The sequence below is a fragment of the Camelus bactrianus genome, chromosome 9 (genome assembly GCF_048773025.1).
Source record: "Camelus bactrianus isolate YW-2024 breed Bactrian camel chromosome 9, ASM4877302v1, whole genome shotgun sequence".
Lineage (NCBI taxonomy): Eukaryota > Metazoa > Chordata > Mammalia > Artiodactyla > Camelidae > Camelus > Camelus bactrianus.
The window spans coordinates 12,454,557-12,480,474 of record NC_133547.1 but is presented as its reverse complement, the minus strand read 5'-3'; the positions used below and the strand labels follow the sequence as shown (position 1 = coordinate 12,480,474).

General features: G+C 49.8%; 3 protein-coding genes and 1 long non-coding RNA gene across 4 annotated transcripts; 2 read left to right on the top strand and 2 right to left on the bottom strand.

Annotated features, from left to right (window-relative positions):
* Positions 1 to 2,489, top strand: LGALS7B (galectin 7B). The gene is made up of 4 exons (XM_074369702.1): positions 1 to 116; positions 526 to 614; positions 1,406 to 1,607; positions 2,306 to 2,489. The coding sequence occupies exons 1-4, from the start codon at positions 114 to 116 to the stop codon at positions 2,417 to 2,419; spliced, it is 408 nt and encodes a 135-aa protein (XP_074225803.1). The 5' UTR covers positions 1 to 113; the 3' UTR covers positions 2,420 to 2,489.
* Positions 2,490 to 8,553: 6,064 nt separating this feature from the next.
* Positions 8,554 to 16,093, bottom strand: LGALS4 (galectin 4). Its single transcript, XM_074369696.1, has 10 exons — positions 15,802 to 16,093; positions 15,399 to 15,487; positions 13,838 to 14,042; positions 11,594 to 11,728; positions 9,948 to 9,974; positions 9,778 to 9,816; positions 9,592 to 9,621; positions 9,208 to 9,296; positions 8,857 to 9,022; positions 8,554 to 8,775 (listed from the first exon to the last, which is right to left on the bottom strand). The coding sequence occupies exons 1-10, from the start codon at positions 15,844 to 15,846 to the stop codon at positions 8,629 to 8,631; spliced, it is 972 nt and encodes a 323-aa protein (XP_074225797.1). The 5' UTR covers positions 15,847 to 16,093; the 3' UTR covers positions 8,554 to 8,628.
* A 939-nt stretch (positions 16,094 to 17,032) lies between these two features.
* ECH1 (enoyl-CoA hydratase 1) lies at positions 17,033 to 25,918 on the bottom strand. The gene is made up of 10 exons (XM_010947210.3): positions 25,773 to 25,918; positions 25,191 to 25,398; positions 24,974 to 25,062; positions 19,094 to 19,218; positions 18,960 to 19,008; positions 18,747 to 18,811; positions 18,074 to 18,144; positions 17,911 to 17,982; positions 17,500 to 17,650; positions 17,033 to 17,316 (listed from the first exon to the last, which is right to left on the bottom strand). The coding sequence occupies exons 1-10, from the start codon at positions 25,822 to 25,824 to the stop codon at positions 17,212 to 17,214; spliced, it is 987 nt and encodes a 328-aa protein (XP_010945512.2). The 5' UTR covers positions 25,825 to 25,918; the 3' UTR covers positions 17,033 to 17,211.
* On the top strand, positions 19,218 to 23,162 carry LOC141578594 (uncharacterized). The gene is made up of 2 exons (XR_012509039.1): positions 19,218 to 21,850; positions 22,461 to 23,162. It is a non-coding gene; the product is annotated as an uncharacterized LOC141578594 (long non-coding RNA).

The window sequence follows — 25,918 nt, the reverse complement described above, 5'->3', positions numbered from 1 at the left end:
TGTGGAAAGCGGTGAGGGTGAGTCAACAGGGCCAGCCGCGCCCTGCTTTTACTTAAGGCCCCAGCAGCCATCCCCGGCACCGCCGCCACCCGTCCCGTCCCGCTGTCCTAGCCATGGTAGGGAGCTTCGTGAGTGCTTCAGGGGCCCGGGACATTTGTGGGGGTTGGACCCAAGGCTGCCCAGACCAGGGGAGGGGGGACTGGGCTGTTTCAGTGGAGAAAGTGGGTGCTAGGCTGCGCTATGAAGTTCTGGGCTGTGGTTTCTGGGTTGTCCCAACCCGTCCCCATGCTCCCATCTCCCCCTTGGCAAGTTTCCTTTTGCTTTCTAGCTCTTTGGACATTTTTCTGTTGATTTTGTGTTCCTCTCTCCAACTCTTTCCCTTCCTTGCCTCTCATTCCTTCGTCTCTTTCTTCTCTCGGATTCTGCTGGTCTGGGTCCTGGTCACTCTCCCCCTGGAGCTGACCCATCTGTGTCTCTCCTCTGCCTCCCTGATTCACCTCGGCCCCCACACCCCTGCTGCTGCAGAACGTGCCCCACAAGACCTCTCTGCCCGAGGGCATCCGAGTCGGTACCGTGTTGAGAATTCGTGGCGTTGTCCCGGACAAGGCTGGCAGGTGAGAGCCCCGGCCTCGGTGTGGGAGGGTGGGGGGAGGTCTCCAGGCTCAGCTGATCCCACTTCTTCCAGCCCAGAGCCCAGGGCCCCAGGCTAACTTTGCCCACGTGGGTCTTGGAATCCCTGAGTTACTTCTGACCTGGAATTTGATGTCCTCACTTATTTGTCCCACGACTGTGTGCCTGGAGTCGACGTTATTCTAAGAAATTGCGGGTCCCAGAGGAATCCACGGTTCCTACCTAGAGTCCTGTGAGTTTCAGTCTGAGTTCTCAGGAATTCTGGAATTGTCCTGTGAATTGGAGGTGCCCTGAGATCCCTGGCCTCTAGCACATGCTAGGCAGGCCAGAGGCTGGGTAAATGGCAGCCTAACCAATCAATCGTATGACTTCCTGGGTCGGGATCTTCAGGATTTCTGGGAGTCTAGGCTGCCTGGGCATACTGGGGTCCCTGGTATGGGTCCTAGCCCTCTGGGAACTGGGGATGCCTTGGGAATCGGGAGCACCCTGGTCTTCAGGAGCTTGATTCCTTGGCAACTCCAGACTCTGGAAATGAGGGGGACCCAGGCCACAGCTTAGTCACCCTCGCCTAGCAGATGTGTGTGCAGGCCCCCACTCGGTTTTTGGATGGCCTGGAATCTGGGCTCCCCGGCTTCCAGTCTACAACCCGTCCTTCACTGGTGTGTGTGACAATCCAGGTCCCTGTAAATTTGTTCGTGCTCTGGAAAAAGGTAAGTCCTGGTGTGTTGGTCCAGAACCTCTTTCCAAGGCGTCCTCTTCCCCCATCACCTACCAGGTTCTATGTAAACCTGCTGTGCAGTGAGGAGCCGGGCGGTGAGGCCGCCCTGCATTTCAATCCTCGGCTGGACGAGTCCACCGTGGTCTTCAACACCCTGGAGCGCGGCGCCTGGGGCCAAGAGGAGCGGGGCTCGGGCATTCCCTTCCAGCGTGGGCAGCCCTTCGATGTGCTCCTCATCGCCACCGAAGAGGGCTTCAAGGTGCGTCTCTGCCACAGGGGTGGGCGCCAGCACCCAGGTCTCTTCCCTTGGGAAGGCCAGGAAGGCCCTTGGGGTGAGGTGAGCAAAGGCGTGGCCAAGGCTGGGCAGGGCGTCCCCAGGCCCTCACCTCCCCTGGCGCAAGCGCACTAATCTCTGGCGCAGGCGCACTAGTGTCTGAGGGCAGGTGTGTGGCCGTGGCAAGGCGAGAGAGCAAGAGCCAAGTGACCAAAGGGTAGGTGTCGGGGGAGGGCGTCAGGGAGGAGGGGAGTGAGACGTGGCCCAGACTTTCATCCCCGACCCTATCGCCTGTCTGCTTGAGTCTGTGGTCGAGGCTCAGGGGCAGGAGCATGGATGGGTTGGGAGACAGGACCGAGAAACAAGTTTCAGCAGGAAATGGTCGCTGCAGACCCTGCATCACACAGGCTATTCTTCACTTTCAATCTGCGCATCAGGAGTCAGGTGGTGAATGCAGGGATCGGGGTAACAACATCCACCTCCAACGCTTAAAAAGCACTCACGTGTCAACAATGAGCTCATTTAATCCTCACGGCAAGGGGTTAGGATGAACAGTATTTGCCCAATGGGGCCTGGGGACCGAAGGGGTCCGTGGGTGCCCAGGTCACGCAGCGTGAGTCCAAGTTGGGAATAACCTGGCAGTGGCCTCGGGAACCACAAGCCATGTCCCCTCTCCTGTGCAGGCTGTGGTCGGGGACTCGGAATACCACCACTTCCGCTACCGCATCCCGCCGGCGCGCGTGCGCGCGTTGGAGGTGGGCGGGGACCTGCAGCTAGAGCTGGTGAAGATCTTCTGAGCCCTTCCAGGAGCGCGGGTGGGGATGGGGCGCAGGGGTCTTGGATGGCAAATAAAGTCTTAGCCGCTCATCTGTGCGCCTCGTGTGTGTCTGTGGCTCCTTCATATGGATGAGGAAAGTAGGTTCAAAGAATTTAAGACACTAAGAGTCACGCAGCGATTCCGCAGCGGGGCGGGATCCGGGCGTGGATCTCTCTGGGCATTTCTGTCTCGGGAGGCCACAGGAGGGTCGCGATCTGGTAGGGATGGGGCTTTGGCTTGCCTTCCTGCAGCATTCGGCAAAGCAGCCAGGTTGTAATGGGGTGGGGTGACCTGTGGCAGTTTGGAGGGGCCCAAGTCCTCCCTTGGCGCCCCCTCCGCAAGTGTAAAGGGACTTCCAATCGATCCAAACAGGTCCCTTGGAGACCCCAGCCTCGCGGAGATGGTGTTTGAATCTCAGGCACCCTGTGCCACCTCTGCCCTCTTGTCGCCTATCTCCTGCTCCCTGCGCATCCGACGCCTGCACACTGCTCGCGCAGGGAAGGCCTGGGAAGCCGATCCGGGAGTCGTCTGCCTCCCATCAATCTCCAAGTCGGGACAGGTCCCGCCAGTTCGCGCCTAGGGGCAGACGCGTACTGCAGTGGCAGTCGCCCGGCAGAGGGGACGCGAAGGGCAGAGCTCCTGGGTCGCCGCTCCGTTAAGAGCGTGGTTCGGCCTTACTTCCTCCTTTGTTTACTCAATGGCCCAGAGACCCCGGCCCTACGGGAAGGGCCCCAGGAGGATGGGTCCCAGGGGGAAGGGGGAGCGAGGATACAAACAGACGCCCAGTCACCCCTGACCGTCAGGGGGGATTTTCTGGTACAGAGGGGTCGCTGGGTCGCTCTTGAAAGTGGGTGTATAGGGGGCGCGGGAGCACGCGAGCGCCCTCTCCTGGGCACCCTCGGCAAGGACCACCGCAGCAGCCGTGGTTCTAGGCTGTAGATGGAGCCAGGCGGGTAGCTACGTGCCAGCGGCGCATATTGGTTTGGGTCCCAGGTATCGAAAAGTCCAGAGCCGCACACCTGGACGGATGTACCGCACGGTTCCAGCCCAAACCTCGGGCAAACACCCTTCTTTCCATGGGCCGCTGCAGTCGTTGCGGTTTAGAAACAGAGGCTCAGCAAGCTATTGCTGGACCTGAAACAGCGGGTTAGGGAGATCACGCCTTCCCCAAGGCTTGAGCTTTTCCGTCCCATTTTTCTGCTCCGTGAGACTCTTTAGCTGAAGCCAACCCACCCCACGCCTAGCTTTTGACAGTTTCTCTCTGGCTGGGCATTTGAATGAAGAGTTCCGCGTCCTAGGGAAGGGCCTCTGAATTCTCCTTGTCCCCCAGGGCTCATTGTTTTTAATTTTATTTGCTTGTTCAAGTGTGTGTGTGTGTGTGTGTGTGTGTGTGTGTGTGTGTGTATTATATATCTTATGAGGGGGAGGTAATTAGGTTTATTCATTTATCTATCTTTGGTGGAGGTACTGGGGATTGAACCGGGACCTCCTGCATGCTAAGCATGTGCTCTACCACTTGAGATAGACCCTTCCCCCTATTTTTTTTTTAAATTTAAAGATATACCTACAGTACAAATTTCACAGTATGCAGTGGAAAGTATATTTACTGGTTATTGACAGAACTGGTAAACGTGGTTGGGGTCCTCGGATTAGATGGCAGTTAACTATGCATGTAAATTTCCTGATTTTCACCGTTGCCTTACAGCAGATGTGCAAGAGAGTGTTGTGTTTGTAGAAAATACACAATAAAGTATTTGAAGGTGATCAGGACGCATGTTGGCAACTTATTCTCAAGTGAGGGTAGAGGGGAAAAGTACTGTTCTTACAACTTTCTGTGTTTATTATTTCAAAATTTAAAAAGTTAGAAGTATATAAAAATATATATGAAAGTCCTCCATTATGAGAGTAAACAGCTGTTAACCATGTCTTGATTTCTTGTGTATCTTTCCAAAACTCTATGCACTTCTAAACACATGCATTGGCAGTTTTTTCCCTCTTTGCATCGAAATGAGCATCCTTCATCTACTCACCTTGTTTTTGTCACTTAGCAATATACATTTGTGTTCAACTTCACTCACTTTGCTGGCTGCCCAGGGCTCCCTTGCAAGGGGGAACACAGTGACAATCACGAGCCCTCCTGGATGTCTACTGCTGTCACATCATCCACTACAGCCAAACAACGCTGCTGCATCCAGTGCAGCTCGGGGCCGTGTCTGAGGACGAGCGTCGCAAGACTTAAGAAACAAAGAGACAAAGTAAAGAGCGAAGATGGGACCAGGGGACTCAAGATCTCATGGATCCAGAGTGCCAAAAGCCTGGTCAACATATTTATTAGGGGTATACACCTCAGAAAAAAATGCGATCAAAGAGGTGAGGCTTTAGATATTCCATGTGATAAGCACTAAATTCTGCTTGCTGGTTAACTGATTAATTCCAGGCCTATCCCTTCCAGGAACAATCACCCTCCTCGGGGTATGCAAAATTTCTAAATTTATCCTGTTATTGCCTCTGGGACATCTCAAGATAGCAAGTATTTCCCCTGGGCTTAACCGCATGCTTTCATGCCAGAACAAAGTTCTGTTAATGGATGATCTGGCTTCCAAGACCTACCATTGTTTCACCCTAAGGAAATATCTACCCTCCTTCGTGCCCTTATGGTCAGTCTCAGGATCGCTCACCACAAATTTTCTTTAGCATAATACGTGCTATAGGTCATCTACTGCGTAAAACATTAAAACAAAGAAAGCATGTGCGTTTTAAGCAAGCAAGTGTGAATATAATATTTTAAGCTCATGGAAATTTAGGTGTGGCTTGTTTTCCAGCGGCTTGTTCCCCAGCACAACACCTTAGTATGTGTCCTTGAACCTGGGTCAGCCAGTAACTTTAAACTTTATAATAATCTCCATTCTGATTATAAAATGTATGCATGCTTATTCCCAAATTTTGAATAACAAATTTAAAACCACCCACAATTTCACAATCCAGATATAATCACTATAAGCATATTAATGTTTTTCCTTCTAGACTTTTTTCTATAATAGTTTATATACCCTATACTTTTTTTTCTTTTTCTTTTTTCCCTCTGTTTGCAAAGCCTTTATTTGAGTCGAAGCGTTAAAGATTCTTTGCTAACCTGATCTTTGGTGCCAAAAGCTGGGCTACTTTAACCGAGCTGAGGGGCTTCTGTCCCTCCTAACCCCTGTGCCCTGTACAGTGTCTGGGACACAACAGGCTCCCAACAAAGTGAACAGAACAGACGCACATATGAACAAGAGAGTGACTGACCACGGCCACACGTGTCACATTAACTCAGTAGATACACTATACATTTTGGGAGGAATTGGAATATAAATATTTGGAAATATACTGGTAATATTTTCCAAATATTAGAAAACTGGAATATATATCATGTACATTTCCATATAAATAGCTAACATTTCCTGAGTCTCTACTATGTACTTTCAACTTAATTGAGTCTTAGATCTAAAGTATATCTTTTTGAGACAGCATATACTTAGATCTTGTTTTCTTAAGCAGTCTGACAATGTATTATTATCTATTGTATTATAACAAATTATCCCATAACATCATAAAATAACATATATTCATTATCTTTTACAGTTTCTGAAGTTAGGAATCCAGGAGTGGCTTAACTAGGTGGTTGTGGCTCTGAGTTTTCATGAAGTTACAATCAAACCATCAGTGGAGGTGCAGTCATCTCAAAGAAGTTTTGGCAAACGATGGCTCTGGCCCAAACCCACCCACTGCCTGTTTTAGTAAGGCTCACAATCTAAGAATGATTTTTGCATTTTAAAATAGCTGAAAAAAATGAAAAGAAGAATAATTTCATAACACTGAAAATTATATGGAATTCAAATGTCAGTGTCCATAAATAAGGTTTTCTTGGGACACAGCCATGCTTTTTCATTTCTGAGTCACCCCATGGCTACTTTTGTGCATTGTCAGTGTCGTGCAGTAGTTGTGGCAGAGACTGGATCACCCATGATGATCCTAACATATTTGCTCTGTGGCCATTATAGAAAAAGTTTGCAACCCCTGTTCTAAAAGCTTGACTGGGATTGGAGGAGCTACTTTCAAGTGGGGGGAGTGTATAGCTCAATGGTTAGAGTACATGCTTAGCATGCACAAGGTCCTGGGTTCAATCCCCAGGACCTCCATTAAAATAACTAACTAAATAAATAAACCTAATTACCTCCCCCACCCAAAAAAAACCAAGCGAAAAAAAAAAAAGACTCTCATCCATGGTTGTTGGCAGGACTTTTCAGTTTCTTGTCACATGGACACTTACATAGGACTGTTAAAGAACTTACTAAGTTGTTATATATATGTGTGTGTGTACACACACACACACACACACACACACACACACACACACAATGGAATACTACTCAGCCATAAAAAAGAAAATGCCATTTGCAGCAACATAGATGGACCTGGAGATTGTCATTCTAAGTGAAGTAAGCAAGAAAGAGAAAGAATACCATATAATTTATATGTGGAATCTAAAAAAAAAAGACACAAATGAACTTATTTACAAAACAGAAACAGACTTGCAGACATGGAAAACAAACTCTTGGTTACCAGGTAGGGAAAGGAGTAGGGAGAGGAATAAATTGGGAGTTCAAGATTTGCATATACTACTATATATGAAATAGCTAAACAACAAGTTTCCAATGTATAGCACAGGGAACTATATTCAATATCTTGCAGTAACCTATAATGAAAAAGTATATGGAAAGGAATATATGTATGTATATGTATGACTGAAATATTATGCTGTACACCAGAAATTGACACAACACTGTAAACTAACTACACTTCAATAAAAACAAACAAAAAAACAAAGCAAAAAAAACAGAAAAAGAAGGAAAAAAAGTTACTGACTCCTCCCAGCAGAGTGATCCAACAGTGAGAAACCAAGAGAGGAAGCCGAGACAGAAGCTGTCTCTAATAAACCCAGTCTGAGAAGTGACATACCATCACTTTGCCATATTCTCCTAGTCACACTGATCAATTGTGGTACAATTCGGGAGGGGTTCACATGAGGTTGTGAATACCATGGGAGGCCACTTTGAGGACTGATTACAATCTCTGACTTTTGATCAGAATGTTTATTGCATTCACATTTGATGCAGTGATGGATAGAGCTGGTTTTATGGCTGCCATTTTGCTATTTGTTTTTCCTCTCTGTTACTCCTTCGCTACCTGCTTTTGTGTTAGACAGTTTTTGTGTACTATTTAAATTCTTCTGTTGATTTTTCAGAACTGTATATTTTGAAAGCTGGTTTTTAAATAGTCACTCTGAATGGACATATTGAGGACAAAATGGAGGGATAGATGTGCTGGAAGGCAGAGAATTGCATGGAAAAATGGAGGAATGAAGTAATGAATGGATTAATAAAAGTTGGATGTAAGGGTGGCTGAATGGATAGAAATATGGACTAGTAAGTAAATAAATGGTTAGGTATTTGAATGGATGGATGGTCAGATGAATGGGTGAAGGGTTGTATGATGAATAGATGGACAAACAGCTGGATAAATGAAGAGCTAGATGGACTGCTGAGTGGAATGGATATTTAGACAGATGGATGAACATATGCCTGGATGAATGTTTGGAAAGATTGGTGGATGAAGAGATAAATGGATGGAGAGATGAATGGATGGGATGGGTGGATGAACAAGTGTTTGGATGAAAAGATGGTTGGACAGATGGATTGGTGAGTGACTAGAGGGTTTGATGTTTAATGAATAGATGTACAGACTTTTAGTTGGATGGATGCATGGATGGATGGAACAGGCAATATAGTGGCTGAGAGTGTAGCCTTGGGAGCCAGACCACCTCGATTTGAATCCTGGTTCTGCCATTTATGGGCTCTGTGACCTTGGGCAATATACTTTATTTTTCTTGCCTGCTTCCTCTTCATTTACACAGAATAATAATAGTTCCTACCTCCTGGCATTGTGAAGAGTGAGTGAGTTGATACACATAAAGCCCTGGATTTATTATGATGAGAGGATGGATGGACAGTGCATCACTGAACTGGAAGGAAGGAACAGTGAGGGAGGTGAATGGGGTCATGCACACCCACAAAACACTGTTAGACATTTTATTAGGGTCTTTAAAGGATCTTCCTCTGTGTTCCCAATGGTTATGGCCCCAGAAATAGATCAGATCTGTACGTAAGACAAAGTGACATCACCCTGGATCTCCACCATGTCCACTGTCTGGAAGGCAGAAAGGCGATGGGAAAAGTCGAAGAGGTGCTGGCCATTGGCGTAAACCTTGAAGCGATCCATGCCACAGCGAATAGACAGCTGCAGAGAGAGGGGTGGGCATGAGGCCAGAGCTAGGACAGAGGCTTTGGAGGGAAGCAGGGAAAGAGACCCCAGACTTACATCAAAGAACTGTCCAGGACCGAATGGGTTGTAGGAAAGTTTCCTCTCCTCTGGTCCCCATGAGCCTTTCAGGCGGCTGTTCCGAACCACGACGCCCTCATTCAGGCGGGGGTTAATGTGCAGAGCCAGGTCCCCCGAAGATCCCACCTTGAAGTTGATGACAAAGCTGGGGCAGAGAGGGAGTTAGGAGTAGAGTTGGGGGCTGGGGGAGGTGGAGTGGGGAGCTCACTCCCCAAGGAAGGGTGCCTGGACTCTGGGGTCTCCAATGGAGGAGGGGGCTGGAAGGCTCAGACCCCCAGGTCTGAGGGATAAGGGGGACTGAGGAGTCACACCTCTATCTAGATTCTGTACCTCTTGCCTGTGGGGGGTACATAGCCCTTGACTATGATGGTTCTTCGGAGTGTAAGCCCGCCTTGCAGTCTCCCCATAAATGGCACGGGCTGTGGGAAGAGAACATGGTGTCCCATCATCTCTCAGGTCACCAGAAGCAAGATGCAGGGACAAATTTTCAGAGCGAGGAGCTCACTTGTCCTGGGAAACATCCCCGACCCCACCTCCTCCCCCACCCCCCAATTCCACCCTCTCCCCACCCACATCCCACCCCAAACACCCTCTGCCCTCTATTTCCTACCTTCTCAGGGCTCCCTGTGGTTCAGGACTCCCCTACCCACCACCAGTTCTGTTTTCCCACAAATAGGCCACCGTAGAACCCTAAACTCCTGAAGGATACCATACCGGGTTGAAGGCTGGGGGTCCTTCCATGGTCTGTGAAATAAGGAAGAGATATTATTCTATAACTTTTGACAAACCTTGGGGGCACATCTAAGGCATATCTCTAGGTGTTGGATTAGTACAGCTGGGGATCCGACCTCTCTGAACATCCCCCTTCCCACCAAATGACCACCCAAACCTCCCACTTACAGGCAGGCTTCTTGATTGTTGGTGGTACTGTCCAGGACCCTACATGGACGGACAGAAGGCATGAATGGTGGAGGAGGCTGGGGGGCGGGTCCTCTGGCTGCCCCAGGACCTCCTCAGCCACTGAACCCCCATTTCAAGGGGATGACCATCACACACCAGCAGGTACTTACTGGGTACGTCGGATTAGGCATGGGTGGCTGTGGACACAGAAGAAAGAGGCAATGAGGGGGACCCCAAACTAGGGCCTGGAGGTGTAAACGATGCCTGTCCCTTGACTCTGGGGTCAAAGGGTGGCACCCAGATAACTCATTCATGGAGAGGAGCTCGCCGTGTTTAGCCATCTCCAGGGCATTGTGAATCTCAACCCACCCCTCTAGAACAAGCTGGGTAAATTCTCTTCTTGCATCTTGCTGTCCCAGGACCTTCCTCCACCCCTCTCCTGCCCCCTCCACCCAGGAGCTGTACGATAAAGTATGCACGCTCAGAACATCCTCCCAGGTCCACCCGATACCCTGCTCACCTCACCTCCAACCAGGATTGGCCCTTCACTCTATGCGCTCACCCCTGGGGCAAGCTGGGGTACTTGGAAGCAGCTAAGTTCCTGTCTGAGGCTCTCTCAGTCCAAGTGTGTCTCTTTGTCTCTGTTTCTCAGTCTCTGTTCCTCTCTCGCAGCCTCAATGTTTCTCACAAGTCATTCCTTCTTCCTGGAACACCTTACTGCCCCCAGACAACTTTTATTCACCCTTACCCTCTGTTTCCTCCTCTAACAAACTCCTTTCTGCCTTGATTTCTGTTTTAAGCCAGCTAGTCTGAAGGCCCTGGAAAAAATAGCTTTATTGTCATTTTTTTTTTTTAAATGCACTGATGAAGCACGAAGTTAAGATGAACTGCCGTGGGCCTGTGGCTGCCTTACGATAAGACATTTCCTTATCAGAGCAGTAGAGGGGCGGTTTGATTTGTGCCTCTGCTGCTTACAAATGCCATGATCCACAGCAAGTTACTTAAGCTCTCCGTGCCTCAGTTCCCATATCTGTAAAATGGGGCTATGAGGTCCTGGGTTCAATCCCCAGTACCTCCATTAAAAAAGAAAAAAAATGAGGCTGATGGTCATCAGAGTACTTTCCTCGGGGAGGTGCTGGGGGACTTACAGGCTGGGAAGGGGAGAGTCCTCAGCTGAAGGACATGGGGGTCTGGAGTTTGGGTTTCTCTAAGCAGTACTGCTGTGAGTATTCCAGTGTATGTGTTTTGGTGGCCAGTGGTTCACTGTGGACCTGGGAGTGGAGTTTCATGGTCATTGGGTGTATGTCTGTTCAGCAACCATAGACTCTGCCCCGTCATCTTGCAAGGTATGGGAGTGTTGGCCAGTCCACAGACTCACCAACAACTGATACTATGTGCCTTTTTCATTACAGCCCTTCTGGCGGGTGTGTAGTGGTGGCTCCCTGTGATTTTCAGTGAGTTTCCAGCTGACTAATGATGTCAGGCAACTTCTCAGGAACATGTTTGCTGCTCCTGTGGTTTTTGTTCCTGTGTATCTTCATTTCTTGACTCAGCTTAGACACCCACTTCTCCTCCAGAAAGCCCTTCCTTAAGACTCTCCAGACCTCCTGTGTGTCCCCCATGCCTGCACTGATGACCTGTGGCCAATACCATCTGGCAACACATCCATCTTCCCAGTGGACTGTCTTGGTCACCGCTGGGTTCATGGCATCACCCAGCAAAGGGATGGGCACAGAGCAGGTGCTCAGGAAATAAATGACTGTGGGGATGAATTAAGGAAGAAAGCAAACAAATAAGAGAGGGAAATGCCACACACCTGGAATGGGGCAGGGTGGCCCCCGATGAAGTTGATTGATTGGAGTTCCAGGTCTCCATCCACTTGCAGGTGGGTGACCGTCTGCACTGGGAGCCGGTGCCCATACTCATAGAAGGGGTTCCCATTCACCACCACCTGGAGGGCAGAGGTAAGGTCAGAGTCAGCAACCATGACCTTGGGAAGGTAGAAAGAGGAAATGGGAAACAGGGACTTGGGGTCAAAAGTCTTGAGAGTGAGCTGGGATAACCTCAGAGTCAGGAATCTTGAATCCCCTGGTCAGTGGTCAAGCTGAGGGTAAAAAGACAGCTCACAGACTGGTGACTGGGAGAGAAGAGAGAATTTAGTCTGGAGATGGAGACTGAGAGAAAATCGAGTCAGAGTCCTGGTTTTAGCACCAAATGAGTTGGGTTTGAGGTCTTGTTCTGACGTATCTTGGCTGTGTGACCTCAGGTAAGTTATTCACTTCTCTGAGCCTTTGTTTCTGCATCTGTAAAATGGGGGCTCACTCTGGGATTGTGGAGAAGGTGTGTCAAAATCCTGGGTAGAGCCTTGCCTTGTAATCACATCTCAGCCTACTTTAAGCCAGCACGGTTCTATTTATAATGCTAAGCAGTGGGCATGGGGCTGGGAGCCAGCTCCACTGGATCACAAGCTTCCTACAACAGCTCCGTGAGGCAAGAAAAGGCACTGTCTCTATCGTTCAAGAAAGCAGGTTCCGGGCCCTAGAGTGACAAGTTCAAGGTCACACAGGGGGAGTGGCAAAGCCCAGACTTGAACCTGACTGTGCCCAGCTCAAGCCATGATGTTAACCTCTGGTGATGAGGTTAGAAACCGCGTACCCATATGAGGGCAGGTAATGTCCAGGTAGGTTCTCCCACCCTGCAATTTCCCTCCAGGAGATTCCTCACCTGGGCTGGTGGGCGGGGTGGGGCGGGGTGGGGAGATGAATGTGCACAGGGTTTCCGCTGCAGTGTCATTTGTGCGGAGCCGGAAGTGGGGGATGGAGAGAACTTGGAGCACGGACACAGGGAGTCCCCCATAGGCATCAGAAGGGCCAGACCAAATGTGACAGCGCAACATGGGGGCTCTAACACAGACAAGGTGCATGGAAAAAACAGAAGGCACAGCATGAAGAACACACATACCTAAAAAAACAAAGGCACAGAAACAGAGCCAGAACAACAGATAAGGATAAAGACCACCCCTGGGGCTGGAGGGACTGAGAGGGCCATGAGGGGGCTTCTGGGGCTAGAGGGGTTCTGTTTCTGGATCTAGGAGCTGGTTACCCAGTGCATTCTCACTGTGAAAAAACCGGAAGTTGTGGATGCATGGCGGGCACCTTTCTGTACTTGGGTCACACTCCACTAACACATCTGGGGGAGGGTATAGCTCAGCGGTAGAGCGCGGGCTTAGCATGCACAAGGCCTTGGGTTCAACTCCCAGTACCTTTATTAAAATAAAAAATAATAATAAATCTAATTACCTTTCCCAACAAAAAACAAAAATAAAAAAAGTATATGGAAATTTAAATGACCTAAAATAGCGAGAACAATTTTTAAAAATAAAAATAAATAAATAAACCTAACTACCTCCCATCCACCGCCCCAAAAAAGATGGACATTAAAAAAAAAATTATAACACATCCCAAATCCTCCCATAATAGTAATCAATTACGCTGTGTGGGTCTTTTCTGGACCCTGATTCAAACACACAAATTGTGAAAACAATTAAGATTATGGCATTTGTGATATGCCTGGATCGCTGACTGGGTGTGTGAAGGTGCTAAGACCTGTTCATTGTTTAGGTCTGAGCCTGGCATCGTGACTGTGTTCTTAAAAACGGAAATATTTTGTGAATGAAATGATATGATATCTGGGATTTGCTTTTAACTAACACGGGAGGGGCAGTGGGAGGTGGACAGGCCGAGGAGCTGAGGGCTTCCCAGAACTCTGTACTTCCCTGTGTGTTTGGAGTTTTTGGCAAGAAAGAGCAAAAATACGCATTTCGCAAGAACACGGAGTAATGAGATGATATATGTGAAATGTATTAGTAGGCTCTCCCCGGTGGAGGAATGGGAATGAGAAAAAGGCATGGGAGAATTTTTTTCACTAGGCAGGAGAGGAGGAAAAGAAAAGAAAAAATTGAGGCAGGAAGGAAGGAGGGCAGGGTAAGGAGGAGGCAGCGGGAGGGATGGGGCGGGGGAGGGGAGAGGGAGGAGGGAGGCCCCGCCCTCGCGGCTCCGACCTTGTAGTGCTCCGGCAAGATCATGAACACCAGCTCGAAGGCGGCGCCCTTGCTGAAGGGCATGCTCATTTTCCTCTCCTCCTTGCCCCACTTGCCGTCCTGCTGCGTGTTGAAGACCACCTTGTCCCAGCCATCAAAGCGGGGGTTGAAGTGGAAGGCCACGTCCGCTCCAGGGCCCTGGCCCACCACGAAGTTCACAGAGAACCTGGCGGGACACGAAGGGCTGTTCCCCTGCCTCCCACTCCCCCGCAAGCGCCAGCTTCCTCTGGGAAGCCCTGTGTGTCCCAACCTGTTCCAGGGTCCCTGCTAGGGTGGAGGGTGGGGGGTTGGGGGGAGTGGGGAGGGAAGGTGAGGGGGTGGAAGGTGGGGGGCTGTGACCTTGGCACTATTGACTCGAGAGTGGAGGGGTAAGTTGTGCCCCTTAGGCCAGGCAGCAGATTCCCAGCACCACCCCTTCTCTCACTCTCTTTCCAATAAGGGACCCCCTCCCCACACCCAACTTCAGATAGAACTACTACTGGGACGCCTGTGTTTATCCCAACTAGACATTTATCAGTTCAGGTCTCTCTGCCCGCCCCCCAGCCTCCTGCAGGCCATTCCCCATGTGCAGCCAGAGGGACCTTGTGAAAACCCAAATCGGAGCACTGTCCTCACACCAGCATCCCCCAAATCCTTGGGGCAGGCACACACCTGCCTCAGGGCCTTTGCACTGACTGTTCTTTTGGCCTAGAATCCCCTTCCCTCAAATACACCCCAGGCTTCCTCCCTCACCTCCTTCAGGTCTTTGCTGAAAATTTCCCTTCCCAGGAACCTTTTCCTGGCCACCTTATTTAAAGAGACAATGCCACATTTCCCCCACCCCCACTGACTCCCTATTTCCCTTCCCTCCTTATTAATCTCCAGAGTACTTAACATCATCTGACATATTATATATTTGACTTATTTTTTTAAAAATCTGTCTCCTCTACTAGGATGTCAGCTCCACAAGGGCAGGGATCTTTGTCCTGTTGACTGCTCTGTCCCCCGTGTCTAGGCACAGAGTCAGAGCTCAGTGCGCAAAAAAGCAATGGACAAAGAAACAACAGTCCTATGAGGTCAGTTCAATTATTATCACCATTTTAAGATCATAAAAGCTAAGTGTTATTATACCACTTACTTGAGGGCTCTACATGTTTTACACACTGAATCTTCAAAACAATCCCATTTTACAGATGACAAACTAAAGCACGGTGAGCTTTCCATCACACAGTGGGTAAGTGACAGAGCTAGGTTGTGAACTCAGGCGGACTGGCTCTGAGACTGTGATCTTCATTCATGCTATCACACCTATCAGTCCAATCCAGTGTCTCACCTCTGGGGTCATATATCATGGTGCATCTCCCTGACACCTCCCAGCTCCCAGGGCCCCCACTCCTAATCTAGTCACCAGGCCCCGGACTGCCCAGACCAGGTCTCTGACAAACTAGGGTGGAGGGAGGGAAGAAGGCTTCCTACACGAGGGTTGGAAGCCCCCTGTTTGTAGCCCCCTCCCAGCCTAGCATGGTGTGGGGGAGAGTCTTACCTCTTCATGTGCTGGCTAGCCATTCCTTGGATGTAAACAGACATTCCGACCCTGAGACCACCTGGGATGGGGTTGTGGTAGGGCAGCGTCTGCAGAAGGGGCCAGGTGAGGGGCCTCGAAGGCCATTGCAGCCTTCACTCCTCATCCAGAAGCCCCTCCACCCCAACTCCCTTAAGCAAGGGAGAGGAAGCCAAGGGGTGAGGGATCAACATGCAGATGAAGAGGGGGGAGTTAGATATGGGCATTAAGTAGCCTGAGCATCAGGGTGGGAGTAAGTCAAGCCCCAGGGCCAGTATTGGGTAAATCATGCCAAGGGTTGGGTGGGCGCCTCTGAGAATCAGGGTGAGGGTAAATTGTGCCTAGGCATCAGGGTGGAGCTAAGTCAGGTCCTGGGGTATCTCACCGGGTTGTAGGTGGGCTGGTAGCCCGGTGCAGGGACAAAGGCCATCTCGAGAGGCTGGGCTGGTGGCTCCTCCTGTGAGAAGAGCTCCAGGAGTGGGGAATGATGGCTGATGGCAAGTGGTAGGTGGCTTTTATACCTGAGGATAAGGGAGTGGCTGGCAGGGCAGGATCTATGGGGTCCCTCTTCTGGGCATCCCCGGCTCACATCTTCTAGGGCATCTCGTCTCCCTTCTCTTACCAGCCTTACTGGTAACCAGCCAGAACCCAGATGATCTGGGCCAGGCCTGGGGGACTCAACTCAGAGCCCCCTCCTCTAAGCCCTTCTGCAAAGAGGAAGTGCTGGCGAACTTTGGCCCTTCCAGGGCCTTATCAGAGCCTATAAATGCCTGCCTTGACCTTTGTTAGCAGAGGGAGGGTGAAGCCAGGAGGGTTGGGCAGGGCAAGGCTAAAAGGAGTGGTTCAGACAGATGGACAATGGAAGAAAGTGAAATCAGGGAGGAACTGGGAGCTCTTGATCCCAGAAACTGAAAAGACCTAAATTTATTGCATGCCGACTACATGCCTCTACCACGTGCATTATATTGTATATATAGTGGTTTAAATCACTGATCTCTGAGGCCAGAGGTTTTGGGTTCCTTCCTCTGCCACTCCTCCGCTGTTTGATACTGAATCAGTGCCTAAACCTCAGTTTACCCATTTGCACATCTGTAAAATGAAGATATTAATAGTTATCAACCCCACAGGGTCCTTGAAAGGAATCATCCAGTCAAGAAATACCCAGAACAGGACTGGCATATAGAAGACACTAAGGTAATGTTTGGTCTCTTGCCCTTACTCCAAACATAAATCCAGGAGGTTGGGATTACACATGGGTAAGAAAACCCAAAGCTTAAAGAAATGAGGCAGTTAGCCCAGATTGGGTAGCAATGGAACTGTAGCCAGACTCCAGCACTGGATCCCAGGTGCCAGATAGGGGAGAGTGAACACCACCCTCAAGCCTAGAGAAGGCAGGGAGACCATCTGTAGCCTTACAGCCCAGAGGCAGCCATGTGACTTTCTATTGACCCTGACCTACCCACTGCCATTCTGAATGGTCATCACCTGCATGGCTCCTATTCCTATCAGTCAAATCTCTATCCCCAATCTTCAGCACAACTGTGGTCCTTGGAGCCCCCAGGTGCATCATGTTACCCCCTTTCTGCCTCTCCTCTCTCTCCAATAAGGACACCGGGTTCTTAACATTGATTTATTGCTAGTGCGGTGAAGACAAGGTGGGAGGAAATCAATATCATTAAGTTATAAACTAGGAGGAGAAAACAGCGAGGTGACCATGTTCACTAATCCTCTCCGTGAATGAGGAAACAGTGGCACGAGGTCAGACCCTGGGTGAAGACCTGGGACGAGAGGCCTCTCAGAGCTTGGAGAAGGTGACGGTCTTCAGGTCCTTCTTCTCCACTAAGGCCTGTACAGATTTAATGACGTCCTCTGTTTGCAGCATGCTCATGTTCCAGGATTTCTGGATAAAGAGAGCAGCGGGTAATAGAATGGATGCAGAAAGATTTTAATTAGACCAATGGAAAAATGGGAGGGAAATAGCAGCACACCAATCAGAAGACAAGGGCCACAGAGAGCCGCTGTGCCCTGACTGGTCGCTCTGGGATCAGAGAAGGGCTGTGATTGGTCGGATGAAGACCCTCACCATGAAGTTGAGGCCGTCTGTCACGGAATGGTCGCGGGAGTAGATCAGGTTGATTTTGGTGCCCTGCACCGCCACGGGGCTCCTGCTGGAAATCTCAGATGCCAGGGCGAAGGCTGCGTCAAGCATGACCTCCTTGTCCGGGAAGACCCGACTGGAAATGAAAGGAATTAGGAATCGGGCCATCTGAGAAGTGCCCTCTCCTTCCTCCCATGGATGAAGAAGTGGCCAATCACAGAAGCAAGCGGAAGACACTCCAGTGAAATGGCCCAATCAGAGCAGTGCATTAGACTGTAGCCCACCCAGAGAGAGGAGGCCACTTGAAATCTTGCGTGACGTATATGGGGATTTAGAGAGCCTCACTCAGGTCTGGCTGTCCCTGAACTCTTATCCAGAGCGGAACTCAGCCCTTACCTGACCAACCCACTGTTCAGGGCCTCGTCAGCCATCATCTTGCGGGCAGTGAAGGCCAGCTCGTTGACCAGGCTGCAAGAGGGCAGGGCATGTCAGGGGACTGCAGTCATCCCAGGCCCCGGAGATGCTCTGCGGTCCCCTCACCCAGGCTCCCTTCGCCCACCTCTGGTTCCCGATGACTCTGGGCAGTCGCTGCAGGGTTCCTACATCTGCTGCCAAACCCACGTCCACCTCCTGGGGAGAGCAATCTTGTCAGTGCTTGGTTTCTGCCCAATATTGCCCCCATGCAAACCTAATGCCAGAGAGAGTCTACACTTACTACAGAGGTCCTACTCCACACCCACCTCAGAGACTCCTTCCCACACCAAACACCCTGTTTCATTCCTATCCACATACTTTTGCCCATGTAGGTTTCTTTGGTCTAGAATAGAGCCCACCCTCCAATTCCTCTGCCCTCCCAATTATTTGAAGTCAGCCACGTCTACCTCCAGATGGAAGCCTGCTCCAACCCCCCTCCATCCATGAGCTCCATCCTGCCTCCCGCCTGTACTCCAGCACTGACCCCAGCAGCACCCTCAGCCTCATCCCTGCCCCCAGACCTTTACTCACTCCTCACTTCACCTGGACTGCATGGCCCACCCTTGACTTCCTGTATAGCCACGTGTTACTATTTAAGGTTCAATTCTGACCAACTCTTCCATGAAGCCCTCCAGGGTCCCTCCAACTCCCTTAGCTTGCTCTTTCCCTGCTCTACCCCTGCTCCCACCTGGCTCTGCCACTCATTTCCCAGCTCTAAGCAGGACCCCAGGAAGCAGGAGTTTGGGAGGGTGACTCACCTTCACCTGGAAGAAGGCATCCTGGGCACAGTACCGGATGTCACAGGCAGTGATGAGATCCACGCCTGGGAGGTAGAGGTCAGGGACACTAACCACAAGGACCAACCCCTTCTCCCAGGCCATGGGGGTGCACCTTGGGGCAAAGTCTAACTAGCAACAGATCTGAGGCTGGGAGCCATTGGCTGGGTGGGTGATGGGTGGCAGCAGACTCACCTCCACCAATGCAGCCCCCGTGGGTGGCAGCAATCACTGGCTTAGGGCACTGGAGGGGGGACAGGAGGAGCAGGGTCAAGGCTGGTCCAGGAGCGGCGGGCAGGAGGGATGCCCTGCAACCCCCCTAGAGTCACCTTCTCAATGACACTGAAAGTCTCTTGGTATCTGGTGATGAGGCTACGGAGCTGCCAGCTGTTGCGGGCCACATCAGTTCCTTGCGGTTTAAAGAGTTCTGAAGCCATGTCCACGAGATCGATCCCTGGTGGGGAGACGTGAGGAGGGTCACCTAGTCTCCCAGGTCCCACCTATTGCCGCAACTAGAGGTCAGAGCCCAGGCAAACCACCAGTGGAGAAAGCAACTCACACAAGACTTCTGGAGGGATTGCTTCTGGGGTGTGAAGTCAAAACAAGCTAACAGGTGTTGAGTCATCCCTCACTGTAGCCTCACGATGACTCTGAGGTAGGTCCTGTTACTATCTCCGTTTTCCCCCAGGAGAAATCGAGGCCCAGGGAGCTTAAGTCACTTGCTCAAGGTCACACTGGTTTGTGAGTAATGGAACTGTGATTTCAAACCCAGAATCACATAGCTGGCTCCTGGGGCCATGCTTTTCCTGATGATGCCAGATGGCCTGCAGGTCAAGGTTTTGGTATGAGCAACTGTGTCAAAGGTGGTCATGTTTCCGGAGGCAGGAAGACCAGAAATTGAGCCATTTTTGCAGCTCCCGCTTCAAGACAATCCCAAATCTGACCTTTCCTCCACTAATCATTCTCCATGACCCCTAGTCTGGCTAGCACCATCTCTTCCAGTCTCCCCACTCTGTCCTCTGCCCTCAGTCTGTTCCCCACACGCAGCCTCAGGGCCCTCTCCTCTTCCCTCCCATCCCTCTTACTTAGAAAAAAGTACAAGGTTTTCTTTTGCCAAGACCTTACCAGCCCTGCAGGAGCACGATTTCCAACAGGCACACAGGCCTCCAACAGCTGTTCCAACAACACAACACATTCGCTTCCCAGGGCCTTTAGTGCCTACTGCTCCCTCTGCCTAGAACAGTCCTTCCCCAGTGATGGACTCCATCACACTGTTCAGGCCACAGTCCAATGGTCGCCGCCAGCTCTGGCCACCCTGGCTAAATAGCAGCCCATCACCCTCCAGCTCCTTCCTCTGCCTTATCTCCTCCACAGCCCCCTTGTTATCACATAATTGTGAGCTTATCTCATTTAGTGCCTTTCTGGGATGTGAGCTCCATGGGGGGGGGTAGCAGTTTTTACCTTTTTGCCCATCACTGTATCCCCAGTGCCTAACAGGGCCTAGTACACAGTAGGCGCTCAATAAGCGAACAATACAGATGACAATCCCTGTGCCCGTGGAGCTGCCCTTCTGTGGGGGAAACAAATAAATAAGAAATTACATTCTGTCAGGTGGTGCTAAGTACTGAAAGAAAGTTAGAGGGAGGTGGAATGGAGTGCGTGTGTGTGTTTGTGTGTGTGCACGTGTGTACACAGTAGAAGGCTGTTGCCATATTAACTGGGGGGTCAGGGACCCTCTCACTGAAAAAGTGACATTTGAGTAAAGATCTGAAGGATGAGAGGGAGGGAGCTGTAGGGAGTATCTGGCATGAGGGTTCTAAATGTCAGGAACAGCCAGCTCAAAGTCCCTGCTGTAGGAACGCCCCTGGTCTGTGTGAGGACCAAGGAGGAGGCGCCAGAGGAGAGTGAGCAGGGGGATGGGGAGGGAAGGAGGAAGAGCCAAGTTTAGAGAGGTGACAGAGGCAGACCCTTGTGGGGACTTGTGGGGCCTTGTGGGCCAAGAGGCGGACTTTGGCTCTGACTTTGAGTGAGATGGAGCTACGGAATGGTTCTGAGCAGAATTTTCTTCCTCCTGAGGTTAATCATTCTCATTTCAACGCTGAAAAATCAAACCTGAAAAATGATTCCTCTGTTTGGCCACACCCCTGACTCTCTGAGGCTTTGTTTCCTCCACAGTTTGTTTAAATGAATGAGACTGGAGGAGTGTTGACTCAGGGTAGAGCTGAATTTGTGCAAGTTAAATATGTATAAGACGGAACTTCCTTGTGTGATCTTGGCCAGGTCACTCCATCTTCTGGATCTTGGGCTTCTGCTCTGAAAAACCCTCCCGAGAGCTGATGGGGCTGCAAAGATTCAAGGACACAGAGCCCAGAGGTGCTGTGAGCAGTGCCTGGCAGGTGATGGCATCACAACAGCTACTAGTATTATATACTCCATCTTAGCAGAGACCAGAACCTCCTGCGTCAGCCTGTGGGCATCTGCTGGCTTCCACACCAGGTCTGAGCAGCTTGGATGACTCATTGGGAGCCCTGCTTACTCCCAGAACAAGCCCAGCTTGGCAACTTGCGACACTTCCTCCCACTGGCTTTTCTGGTTTATCCGCCCTACCTGGATCCGCAGACATTGGTGTCTGCAACCCCTTTGAATGGAAAGCCCCAGCCCATGGTACAGGGTGTCCCCTTCCAGAGTCAGAACTCATTCCAGAGAAGTCCCCTTAGTACCCTGTGAACCTCTGAAGGTTTTAGATGTCATTCATAATCGCAATTAAGTTCTTCATAATCATAAAAAATAACAGCTCCATTAATAAAAGTTTCACCCGAACTAATGTTCTGTGCGTATTAACTTGTTTAATCCTCATGGCTACCTGATGAGGTGGGTGCTGACAGCACCCCCATTTTCTTCAGATGAGGAACCCACAGAAAGGTGAAGGCATGCGCAGGTGGAAGAGGTGGGAGGTGGCTGGCTACTCGGGCCAGGCACCCCTTGCACCAGCTGCCAGACACCTGGGTCAGAGTAACTCAGCAGTGAAGAGCGAGGATTCTGCAGCCGGGCAGCCCGAGTTCAAACATCCCAGCTGTGAGAACTGGGTAAGTTTCTTCCTCTCTCTGGGTCTGTTTCCTCACCTAGCCAATGGGGATGATGACTGAACTTGTCTCCCAGGGTTGTGGTGAGAATTAATTAATATGTGTGAGGTGCTCAGACCCTCGCAAATGTTGGTAAGTGTGGGCTAGTTCTTTTTTTTTTAATTAGTAGTTTCATTCTATCATTGACACTACTAATTAAATGGAGACTTTTCTTTCTGGCCTTCCGGTCAAAAATGGGATGAGACAGTCACAATCAGCTGGAAGCTGAAAGAGGGCCCCAGGCTTGGCACAGCTACCCAGGAACCCTCATTTGCACTTCCTGAGGGCGAGGGGTCAGAAACAGGGGCTGCTTCCTGTCTCTGGGTCCGTGGCACCCCGGGAGGGGGCTGGCACTGGAGTGACCTCACTGAGTGTGGAAGGAATGAAGAAAGGAATGAAGGAGAGAGAGAGTCATAGAAAGAACACAAGGGACATGGGAAGATGTTAACAGAAAGAAGCATATTGTTTACTGTCCTCCCCACTGAGTGGAGGGGCTTTCTCAGTCACCCCTGGGTCCCCCGCACTGGCTGGGCCCTATGCAGAAATCAGTGTATGTGACCTTTTACTTCTGTAGGGACTCTGCTATGGATGACAACTATGTGCTCTGATTGGACAAGATCCAATGAACTGAAGGCACCTGGCAGATTCTGGAAGGGACCAGCACCACTTGAGTTACCTGTTAGCCCAAGGGCAGGCTGAAGAAGTGCTTGAAAAATCAGAGGACAGACTCCCTAGGGGGATTTCAGCTGCTGGAAAGTAAGAGTGGAAAATTCCAGAAAGCAGAGAGCCAGAGATGGGAATCCAAATTCTGTGTATGAACTCTGCCCAAATCTCTCACTGACCCATTAACCATCCAAGCAGCCCAGCAAAAGATTTCAAAACTGATTCCAACTGCTAAAACAGAAAATGCAACACTCTGGAATTACATAATGGGATCCAGAGTTTCCACATCTTCCTCTCATATCCCAATAACCAGGATACAGTCCAAAGTTGCTCCAAAAACAAGGAAACAGGAAAATGAGACCCATTTTTATCTAAAGAGAAAAGATGATAAACAGAGATTGACCCCAAAGTGACCCAGATGCTGGAATTGAGACAAAGATTTTAAAGCAGCCATTATAACTATACTAGTTGGGGGAAGGTGTAGCTCAAGTGGTAGAGCACATGCTTAACATGCACAAGGTCCTGGGTTCAATCCCCAGTACCTCCTCTAAAAATAAATAAGTAAACCTAATTACCCCCCCCCAAATAAATAAAATAAAATAAATTTAAAAAACCCTACTCTAATGGCACAAAGAAAAATGATTAAAAGATATAAAACTTCAGCAGAGAAATGGAAAATATAAAAAAGAGCCAAACAGAAATTTGAGAACTGAAAACTACAATACAGGCACACCTCATTTTATTGTGCTTCGCAGACACTGCAGGTTTTTGTTTTGTTGTTTTACAAATGGAAGGTTTGTGGCCATTCTGTATTGTCAGACGGTTAACATTTTTTTAGCAATAAAGTATTTTTAAATTAAGGTATGTATTTTCTTTGACATAATGCTATTTCACACTTAATAGACTACAGCGTCGTGTAAACATAACTTTTATATGCAATGGGAAACAAAAAAAATTCATGGGACTTGCTTTATTGTGATAATTGCTTTACTGCGGTGTTCTGGAACTGAACCCACAATATCTTCAAGGTGTGCCGGTATCTGAAATTTTAAAAAATCACTGGATGGGCTTAACAGCAGGATAAAGATGACAATGAATCTAGTCAATGGAAAGTATCCAGTCTGAAGAACAGAACTGCGGGACAATGAAAAGATCTAACACAGATGTAACTGGAAATCAGTTCACGTGTGTTGAATGAACTGTATGAAAGCATGATTATTATGACACACCTGACTAACACACCAAAAAACCCCAAAAAACAAAAAACAGACTCTGAGCGGTTAAGGGCCTTGGACAAGGACATACATTCAGGATGAAAACCTAGAATTCAGAGCCCATCATCCTGTCATGTTCTGCTGGATTAATTTCTGTATTTGAAAATGATTAAAGTGCAAGTTAGAAGCTGCTTAAAATCCTAATTACGAAGCATTGCTCTAATCCCAGGAGCAGGGGAGACTGGCAGAGGTGCCTGTGAAGGGGAGTAGGACCCTGTGCCCGCCCTCACTCTTGTTTATAGAAAAGCTGAAGTCTCTCAGGCCTCCCTGAGTCAGAAGAGCAGGCTGAAGCAGTTGATTAGGACAAGCCTGCAAGCAATGGGGGCTGTCAATGATTCTGACCACCTATCTCAACGATTAACTAAGATTATTCCTTCATTTCCCTTTAAAAGTTTCATGGCTGAACAGAACCTTTGGAGATGGTTTTTGGAGAGGGGAAGACTGGGTCCACTAGATTGCATGCATTCTGATTAAAAGCAACTTTCCTTTTGTTACCAAGGCTATAGCCCCACAGGATCATACCCCTGCCCCTCCCTAAAAGAGAAACCAATTACTCTTATCTAAGTCTCAGGAGGCAGCTACAGAGAAGAAACAAGAACTGGTTAGAACCCACCCAGTCCAAGATGGTGGAGGATCTGACTTCCAGTGGAACCTTGAGCCTCATTAAATACACTCATTGTAATATATTAGAATGCTAAATGACACACCCACCAGTGCCATAACAGTTGACGATTGCCATGACAACAATTGAAAAAGCCCATACAAGGACTGAAAAACTCAAACAAGGACTGAGTGGCTCCACCACACCTGAAAGAAGGACATGATGGCAGAAGCCTCCCATAAAAATCCACGTGACCCCTACCCAGGCTGGAGGTGTGTCTACTGCCCATCTTGGCTGACAGCTCCCTGCTCCTCGCTCCTCGCTCGAGCGCCCCTCCCTTCTTTGCTCAAGTGCTTTTTTTTTACCTTCTCCCTGCTAGAGCACCTTCCTTCCATTTCCCCTTCTGAGCAATAAAGCAGCTGTTCACTTCGTCCCTCTGCCTCTGCTGTGCAAATTCTTCCACAGCCAGCGGCAAGAACCCACACTTTGGTGGGCTTCCTAATTTAGGGGTCCCTCCATCCGGTAACAGGTGTGGAGAGCATCTGGTACCTGCAGTGAACATTTTTCCTGCGCCAGAGATCACCACGGCCCGACAGTCATCGTCGTCCACAATCTTGTTGAAACAAACCACCATCTCCCTATGGAGGGGAAAGGGGGCAAGGGCTGTGTCTGGGGTGGGAATCTTCTGCCCTCAGGTCCAACCCTGCCCAATCCCTCAACCCCTGCCTCCTCTGGCACACAGGCCTCCAGGATCTGCAGGCCAGACCTCCAGAAAGCCTTGTTCATGGCATTTCTCTTCTCTGGCCGGTTTAATTGCACATGCAGAATGTGTTTCTGGGGAGCAGTCACCCGAAGGGACTCATAGCTGTGGTCTGGGGCTTCATTGAGAGCTGCTCTGGAGGCCTCATCTTGTGCAGAGGAGCCCATGAGATGAAGGCTAGGGCTGAGACCCAGGCTGTTAAGGCCTGTCAATCCTGGGGAGACAAAGGAAGAGACTTTGATGACCCCAGATTGGAGGCACAACACCTTCAAAAGCAGAGTACACATCTCACGTCAGTTACACTACACTGGGTAACAGGCCTGTTAGAGGGCTCGGTTTAGGGAGATACAGACTTTAAGATTAGTGTGTACTTATCAGTGGCCTCAGTATGAGGACCACTTCAGACCTGTGATCGTGGGCCTGACCGCGGATTGGGGACACTGAGCCGTCAGCGACCTGACTGTAAGACACTTTGGATGGGAGCACATAGAACCCCGAGTTAATTAGGGGTCGAACCCTGCCCCGTCCTGCGGTCGCTTTGACAGCACGACAGCTCCATCGACCCCCAAAGGTCAAGAGGTGACTCACGCCGGGTCAACAGGTCGCGGAATCTGTGAGGTGCCACCACCGCCGCCGCCATCGCAAGTCATTACCAGTAACCGGAAGAGACGAAGCTAAGGGGGCGGGCACCAAAGGCCGCCATGTTAGATGAGGGCATTGAAGCTTTAGCCCTA